The sequence below is a fragment of the Coffea eugenioides genome, chromosome 8, assembly GCF_003713205.1.
Source record: "Coffea eugenioides isolate CCC68of chromosome 8, Ceug_1.0, whole genome shotgun sequence".
In the NCBI taxonomy this organism is placed as follows: Eukaryota; Viridiplantae; Streptophyta; class Magnoliopsida; order Gentianales; family Rubiaceae; genus Coffea; species Coffea eugenioides.
The window spans coordinates 4,855,298-4,864,252 of NC_040042.1; the positions used below are offsets into that span (position 1 = coordinate 4,855,298).

Below are 8,955 nucleotides of genomic sequence, written 5' to 3' on the forward strand. Positions count from 1 at the left end.
TGCTATTATTTGCGTCCTCAAATTAAACTATGTTTGATAAAATAATTGACACTAATATTGGACCTGCATGTTAGTTTATCGTGTTTATAACAAATTGATTTATCATATTTGAAAAAAATTATCATTTGCAGTTACCAATGAAGAATAATTTAATCAGAAAAAATAATGTTCAATCAAAGAATACGCACATTGCAATTCTTTATTCTACTATTTCTCATTGTGGAAGTTGGTCTTAACTCCTTTTTTTTTTTTTTTATTACATAGCCTCTCACAATTTATTTTTGAAAGACAGGTTTTACCCCATACTTCAATTGTTTGTAGTCAATTGCATAGGTCATCTTTCCATAGTTATTGACTTAAGTGTGTTTGGATTGTAAGTTATTTGAAATATTTTTACTGTAGCACTTTTTGTGATGTGATGTATGTGAGATAAAAAAGTAATTGGGAAGATAAAAAGGTATATTGAAAATTGTAATGGTGATGTCAGCAAATATATTTGACCAAATAATTGGCTGTCCAAACACACTAGTACTAGTCTAGTATAAGCATACACCTGCTTTTGTCATTGCCATTTAAAGTGAAATATCTACCTTATATTTCTTTAATACAGGGTTATGTATGCATATATCTTTTGGAAAGCGAGGACATTCTTTCCTTTATTTTGAAGCTTAGAGGACATTCATTCCTTGGTTGATGTCTCAACTTGTTTTCTCATCTTCTCAAATCCTGCCCCTTTATGGATCTTGGTATTTTCTATTCTTTGGGAAAATATACTAATTCTGATGTGATGCCAATTAAATAACCTGTACTAGAGAAATAGTAAGACATGTGAATCGGTCAGTCAACCAAAAGGTTGACTGCTGAGGGTTCAAGAACATTGACAAAACAAATAAGTTGCTTTCATTAGAGTCGCTTACTGTTTTAGTTGAAAAAGTATGCATCAAGCACCATATATTGCCTTGAATTTTCTTCTAAGTCGACTAATGGATCCGCTGTATAGAAAACTTAATTCTTATTCGTTGAAGATGAGAGGGCAAATGTCATATGCATGCCTTGAGTATTCTTTAATTCAAGTGATTAATTCCACATATCCAACATTTGAAAATGTCATATGAAAAATAGAAATTTGAGATAATCAAATTACAAGATCACCGTTTTTAGGGAATTAATTGGAAAAGAAAATCTCATATTAATTAGGACTTGTGGTTTTAATTTTTTTTTTTTTTGGTTGAGTTCCTAAGTCTCTTGTAGAGTTAAAAACCTGAATTTACTTTGGAATGGTGATCTCTCTCTAGTATCCAATTATTCATTGTTAGATGCTGAGGCAAAGTGGTTCGTATTCTTTGAACTACTAATACTAGCTTCTGCAATTTTCAGTTCTTCAATTTTAACGTCTAATTATTTCTTGATCAAAACTTATACACTTAATCACATATAGTGGTTATTAATTTCTTTATCCATTGGTGATTACTAATTCTCCTTGATTTTTACTTACTAATTGCTCCTTATATGCCAATCACTTCATTTGAAAATGGAAAAGAAAATGGGGAAGACAAATATCGCCCTAATTTCTTACATCCCCATGCAAACAAAATTATCAAAAGGAAACTAGCGCCACGCGCGCTTAATCCTGACCAAGCGTTTCAATTGAAGAAAGAAAGGTTTGACTTCCATGGGAGCTCACTCAGCGAAACGGATATTTGTCCAATAATATCGCTCCACGTCTACACAATAGCCGACTGATCAACCGGCGGTTTTTCTTTCTAGCCACCGTAGTTAAAGCCCCGCATTTACCACCCCTCACTCGTCCTGTAAATCCCACTTATTACAAAAGAGAGAGAAAAATTGGGAAAAAAGAGAATCAGGATTCTTAGAATCCCAACTAAAAAGTGAGAGAAAAAGACCAAGAGAGGAAGAAGAAGAAGCCAGAGTGGTTGAAGAAAATAACAAAGGTAGCTGAAGAAGAAAAGGGAAGAAGTTAAATCACACCGACACACTAGAGAGTAGATAGTGGAGGGAGGTATATATATTGGTAGTAATAAATTTCACTCGTTTTTTCTTGGCTAACATGTTTAAGATTTCTCATTAAATACTTTGGTATTGCATCTTTCTTATTTTTTGTGAAAGGGAAGAGGATGGTCTACAGGACTGATGACTAGGTAGATAAGTATATGAAGATGTTTGAGATTTTCTCTCTTTCTTTCTTTCTCTCGAGGTGTGAATTTGGTTGAAAAACATTAACTTTCAAATGTTTTATGTATAACTGATTTTAATGACCTCACTTCCCCTGAAATCTTTACCCTTTTCTGTCTTCTTCTTCCTTGTGACGCTTATTTAAGTGATCCTTGCCGTTCAGTAGACTAACCAGTCTTCCTCAGTCCTCATCCTACCTTCTCCTCGTTGTTTTCGCCAAGTCCCTTTGTGCCTTGTTTTCCTTGTGGTTTCTTTTCCTTCCATCCTTCCCTTTTAATTTTTCCTTTTAAATCCCTATCAACAGAGTGTTTTCATCAGTGGTGTGATTGTGATAGTCCGTCCTTTTTGGTAAGGGGCTTGGTTTTGTTACCATTTTCGAAAGCATCCCTTGTTGGGGTTTTTTTTCTTTTTTGTTTGCCCCCTTTTGCTTATCTTGTAATGGTAAATTTTGTTTTGAACTTTTTTTCTTTGTTCGTTTTCAGTGTAGCTAAGGAGGAGGAAAGGAGACAATCGCTGATAATCTCCACCGCAGAATTTTCTTTTTGAAAAGGTTTCAAGCGAAGATGTTTGGAGATTGCCAGATTCTGTCATCCATGGGAGGGAATGGTGTTCCTTCAGATTCCTATTATCCCTCCTCCATCCAGAACCCTAGCTTCAGCTTCATGACTAACCTCCCTTTCAACATTTTCCCTCCAGCCCTTATTCCCGTGAGCCCTCTTTCAAATGCCAGCTTTTTTTCCTTATTGGAAATGCCATTCCTATTTCACTCGCTTTTGATATTTTACGTGATTCAATTTTCTTTTCTTGATCATGATTTTTTTTTTTGTAATAAAATGGCTAAACCAATTTTTTTAAATAACCTTGCTTTTAGAAGGAGGAAAACGGGATGTCAAGAAGCAAGGAGGAGATCTTGGAAAGTGGTTCTGGAAGTGAACATGTCGAAGGAGGAGTATCCGGGAACGAGCAAGAAGCCGAACAACAGCAGCCCACAAAGAAAAAACGCTACCATAGGCATACTGCTCGCCAGATCCAAGAAATGGAGGCGTATGATTTTTATTTTTATTTTTTGGTTTTCTTCCTTATGATCACATTTCCCCTTTTCTGTCAAGCCCTTTTTCACCTTAATCAAGAAAATGGTTAAGGATTCATGTTTTTCCCCCTTTGTTTTCCTTAAACTTATCGATCAGTTTCATCACTAATACATGCATGTTAATGCTTCGAATTATACAGGTTGTTTAAGGAGTGCCCACATCCAGACGACAAGCAAAGGCTGAAACTTAGCCAAGATTTAGGCCTGAAACCGCGTCAGGTCAAGTTCTGGTTCCAAAACCGTCGAACCCAGATGAAGGTATAGATATCTAGCGTTTACCTACATCATTAATTACTCGTATTAATTTCTTGGTGGGGTTTCCTCTCAATTTTCACTTTCACCATCCACAGAGGTTGAAAATCGAAATGAATCGTAAAACCCTAGCTCAAAACCGTGGGTTTTCCAGCTGTGAAAGAAACACTCGCACAATCTAACACGATTTCCAAGACATACTATATTTTTTTACCTACAGTAGCCAAGAATTGTTTTGATGGCCCTAAGCTAAAGGGTAAGAAATCGTGACAGATAACCACGCGGAAGGTTGAAAAGTTCTAACTAGGGGAAAGGGAAAGGGTGGAAGAGGGAGGCATGACATTTACTTCCGGTTGCTTTCATGGTCTGCAATTCCATTAATATACACTAGTGGGGTGTGCAAGGTGAGTGGGGTGTGCATGCAATTGTGCAGTCAACCCCCACCTACTAAGACATAAGGATCCCAAAACAAACAGGGAATTTATTGCATGCTGTATAGGGTTAATGGGATGTGTATGTACGGATCCCATTTTATGATCATTTGATTTAATGATTATCATAGGATAATTTCTTTAGGATTATTGTACGTCTAAGCTAGGACTTTAATGTATCTCCTGTTACTTTACCGTGGTACGTACTTAATAAGGATTAAATGTGGTATTATTTTTTGTAGGCACAGCAAGACCGGGCAGATAATGCTATACTTAGAGCCGAGAATGAGAGCTTGAAGAATGAGAACTATAGGTTGCAAGCTGCCCTTAGGAACGTCGTTTGCCCCAATTGTGGTGGTCCGGCGGTTCTTGGCGAGATGGGCTTTGATGAACAAACTGTTCGTCTTGAAAATGCGAGGCTCAAGGAAGAGGTATTCTTTTCAATTCTCTATTTACTTTACTTTAAATTGGTGTTTTCTTTGAGGCAAATTGGTGTTAGTTTTATTGATAGGAATGCTGTCTCGATTTTATCCATTTGCATTCAATTTCGTGCCTAAAGTTTTATGGTTATCCATTTTTCGTAGATTGGTCAAATTTTTCATAGTAAATACCAAAAGTCTCTAGTACATTGAACTAGGATATTAGTAGTCTTATTTTGTTCAATTAGCTTATCATTTTCAACACTTCCATTTTTCTTGTCCACGACGGAAGAAAATATAGATTACTCTTTATTTTGCCAAAAAAAAAAAAGTTTCTAAATCTTGTGTTGGATTTAGCTCTGCATTAATTTCATAAAGTACAAAATATTTGTTAAACAATTTGTTATGTGCAGAAATTGTGTTATATTCTATTTTCTATTTTTTTTTTAAATTATTTCTTTTGTGCACACTTTGTTAAAAAAAATAATAGGCTACTCTTTATTTTGCAAAAAAAAAAAAAAAATTTTTTTTCTAAGTCTAATGTTTAATTTAGTTTTGCCGTTGATTTCATAAAGCACGAACCGTTCGTTAAACAACTTTTTAATTATGTGCAGAATTTGTGCTTCATACTATTTTCTACTTGTTGAATTATTTCTTCTGTGCAAACTTTGTGCTATACGTTATCATTCAGTTTTTCGCAAGTCCCAAACCAAATTGGTTCAAATTCACGTAAAACAAATCAAAAGAACTATTATCAAAATTAGATTCACTAACCCTGTTTCAGTTAATGCAGTATGATCGTGTCTGCGCCTTACTTTCGCAGTACGGTGGGAGGGCAATCCCAGAAATCGGGACAAGTTCCCTTTTGGCTCCTTCCTTGGATTTGGACATCAACATGCTTCCAAGGAAGTTTGAAGAGCCAATTGGTGACTGCCCAGGCATGCTATCTATGCCGTTCATTCCAGAAAATCCCAACTTTTCTGGCGGAGTTCTGATTCTAGACGAGGAGAAAAGCATTGCAATGGAGCTGGCTATTTCATCCGTGGAGGAGCTCATGAAGATGTGCCAAGCTTGTGAACCCCTTTGGCTAAGAACCAGCGATGGTTCAAAAGAAGTGCTAAACGTGGACGAGTACAGAAGGCTGTTTCAGTGGGGAGTGGACCTCAAGCAGAATCCATCCCAAGTCAGGACCGAAGCCACCCGCCACAATGCGGTTGTTATTATGAATAGCATCACTCTGGTTGATGCATTTCTTGATGCTGTAAGTCTCCGTGCCTAATTTGTAGCACTTGCTTTGCACATAGTTACATATTACAGCCTAATAATTGTACACTCAGTTTTTTTTTTTTTTATTGCAAGCAACTGATTCCATGCCCTTAATGTCCTCACTTGTGTGACAAGCCCACGTTACTAAGCCCTGCCTAATAATGGTACACTTAGATTAACTAATTGCCATAGTTTGAGAATAATTATCGACTTCCGCTAATGTTTGATTTGATTTTTTTTTTTAGCACTTGCTTTGCACGTGATTATATTTTATAGCATAATAACGTCACACTTAGATAGCCTAATAATGGTACACTTAGATTAACTTATTGCCATAGTTTGAGAATAATTATCCAATTTCCGCTAATGTTTGATTTGATTATTTTTTTTTAATTTATAGCACTTGCTTTGCACGTAATTACATATTATAGCATAATAACGTTACACTTAGATAGCTAATTGCCATAGTTTGAGAATAGTTATGTATATTTTTTGTTGTTTCAGAACAAATGGATGGAACTGTTCCCATCAATTGTCTCTAGAGCAAAAACCCTTCAAGTTGTTACCTCTGGGATTTCTGGTCAAGCTAGTGGTTCTCTTCAGCTGGTTAGTAGTTAATCTTTCAAACAAATTTGTCTTTAATTATCATTTTGTAATTCAAGTGTGCAGGACTTCACAACTCGTAAAACTCTTCCATAATTTGGTTTTTTTTTTTTTGCGGTTTAATTGCAATTTGGTTCGTGTTACAGATGTATGCTGAACTGCAAGTACCATCTCCATTGGTGCCCACCCGAGAGTCTCATTTCTTGCGTTACTGCCACCAGAATGCCGAGGAGGGAACTTGGGCAATTGTGGACTTCCCCCTGGACAATTTCAACAACAATTACCCTACAATTCCCTACTACAAGAGAAGGCCTTCTGGGTGTATCATCCAAGACATGCCCAATGGATATTCAAGGGTAATTTCGTCTTCAAATTACACTAAACCACTAAAAACCAAGTCCCTTAATTAATCTTGTCAAGTACTAATAATTAGATTAGATAAGATTAATAACCTAAGATGTTAAAGCATATTCTTTTATGCACCCAAGTGCATGCATATGATCTGTCCTAGGTCAACAGTTTTTAGTAGTTACCTTAAAAAGACTAGGTCATCGTACAAGCCATATTACAACGTAATACTTATCTAATAACCCCTTGTTTTACATGCAAAGGTTACCTGGGTGGAGCACGTGGAAATTGATTCAACCCCTCTCAATCAAACAATTAACCATTTGGTCAGCAGCGGCAATGTTTTTGGAGCAAAACGTTGGCTATCTGTTTTGCAACGACAGTGTGAAAGAATTGCTAGCCTAATGGCCCGAAACATCTCTGATCTTGGAGGTATATATATATCTGTGTGTATATATCTATTTTTTTCTTCTTATTTTTTTCTTTATATTTAGTTTTACTCTTTTTATTTCTGGGATTTGGCTGATTAATTTGTCGAGTAATCAACAGTGATACCATCTCCAGAAGCAAGAAAAAATGTGATGTATCTGTCGCAGAGGATGATAAGGACTTTTTGTATGAATATAAGCAATGCATGTGGGCAATCATGGACAGCCCTTTCTGATTCTGCTGAGGACACAGTTAGAATTGCAACCAGGAAAGTCTCAGGACCTGGTGAACCCAATGGCCTCATTCTCACTGCTGTCTCAACCACTTGGTTGCCATATCCGCACTACCAAGTCTTTGATCTCCTCAGGGATGAACGACGCAGATCTCAGGTTTATATTAATACATAAGCTAGAGCTTTTACAAAAAAAAAATTATTCTTTCTTTGTTTTTCCTGCCAGAAAAGTATAAATTAGAAACTGATACGTATGCTTTGTGATTTATCTGCAACAGCTTGATGTGCTTTCCAATGGGAATGCATTGCAAGAAGTGGCTCATATAGCCAATGGCTCTCATCCTGGAAATTGCGTTTCTCTTCTTCGTATTAATGCAAGTTCTACTGTATTTTTCAAACTGATCAGTTTCATTTCATCCAAGTTTTGGAGCATTGGACTAATAATCGTTTTCAAATGGTGAATCATGAATAAAATCAGGTGGCAAGCAACTCATCCCAGAAAGTGGAGCTGATGCTGCAAGAGAGCTGCACCGATGATTCCGGAAGTTTAATCGTGTACACCACAGTCGATGTTGATTCAATTCAGCTAGCAATGAACGGTGAAGACCCTGAATGTATCCCTCTCCTGCCAGTGGGATTCGTTATTCACCCCCTTGAAAATGGCAGCAGCAGCCATGACGGCAGCAGCCTGGACAATGATCAGACTTCTGAAAATGGAAACAATTTGCCTGCTGATCTCTCCGGTTGCTTGCTCACTGTGGGACTCCAAGTCCTAGCCAGCACCATCCCAACTGCAAAGCTCAACCTTTCAAGTGTCACCGCCATCAACCAACACATCTGCAACACAGTCCAGCAAATCAGTGCTGCATTAGGCAACCATGGAAGCAACATTGGCACTACTAGTTCGAATGACAATGACAACATCATCATCGCCTCATTGGGCGAGCCATCGGCACCTGCACCACCACCAGTCCAACCTGATCAGGTCTCCACTCCCTAATTACCCTAAACTGCCCTCATCTCTTCCTCTATAGTATTTTAACAAAATCATTATTTTTTGCGTATATAGCTAGGAAGAGATGGGGCAGTTTATATGTAATTAGGGAGGGTGTTAAGAAGGTAGTTTTGCCTGCAATCAGGTGATAAGAGACAGGAAAAAAAGAAAAGGGATGGTGTAGGGAAGTCAAGAGCGCACCAAACATTTATCCTTGCTGGCTGGTGAAGCTAAGATAAATACATATCTCCGGTCCAGCGGTGTGGCTTCACCTTCCAGCAAGGGTAGTGGTTCGGGCATTGACTTCTTGCCTTGTTTAATATGGAGTACAATATACATGGATGTTATTAAGAATTTATGGTTGAATGTTGGTTTTGTAATGATTTTGATCCCTCGTTTTCTTATCTGTTTGTCTTTTTTTGGTTTTGTGGTATTAATATCCTCGAAGTGGTTTGAAGTATACTTTCAAGAATATAGTCTCTTTCCAGCACATATACACGGAGTATTAGTACGTTAAGAGAAATATTAGTTGTAGCAAACTAGGTTAAACGTAGAAAAGACCTTTTAATCTGTAGATCACAGCAATTCCATTTTCTTTTAGAGGCTTGTCATTTTCTTTTTCATTTTTAAGGCGGTTAACGGTAGAAATTATCTCATTAAAAGGAAGAATTATGCTTTTCTTTGGTGCCTTAATAAAG

The 8,955-nt window shown here is 37.0% G+C and overlaps 1 protein-coding gene across 4 annotated transcripts; it reads left to right on the forward strand.

The window, feature by feature from the left end:
* The first annotated feature begins 1,856 nt into the window (after positions 1 to 1,856).
* On the forward strand, positions 1,857 to 8,661 carry LOC113779020 (homeobox-leucine zipper protein HDG5). 4 transcript variants are annotated; one of them, XM_027324421.1, is made up of 12 exons: positions 1,857 to 2,020; positions 2,676 to 2,900; positions 3,065 to 3,237; positions 3,424 to 3,541; positions 4,209 to 4,397; positions 5,170 to 5,646; positions 6,156 to 6,257; positions 6,401 to 6,610; positions 6,866 to 7,034; positions 7,152 to 7,420; positions 7,542 to 7,637; positions 7,742 to 8,661. In XM_027324421.1, the coding sequence occupies exons 2-12, from the start codon at positions 2,757 to 2,759 to the stop codon at positions 8,261 to 8,263; spliced, it is 2,469 nt and encodes an 822-aa protein (XP_027180222.1). In that variant the 5' UTR covers positions 1,857 to 2,020; positions 2,676 to 2,756; the 3' UTR covers positions 8,264 to 8,661. The 4 variants fall into 4 exon arrangements, with proteins under 4 accessions (XP_027180222.1, XP_027180225.1, XP_027180224.1 ...); XM_027324424.1 differs by having other exon boundaries at positions 5,179 to 5,646; XM_027324423.1 differs by having other exon boundaries at positions 3,068 to 3,237.
* The last annotated feature ends 294 nt before the right edge of the window (positions 8,662 to 8,955 follow it).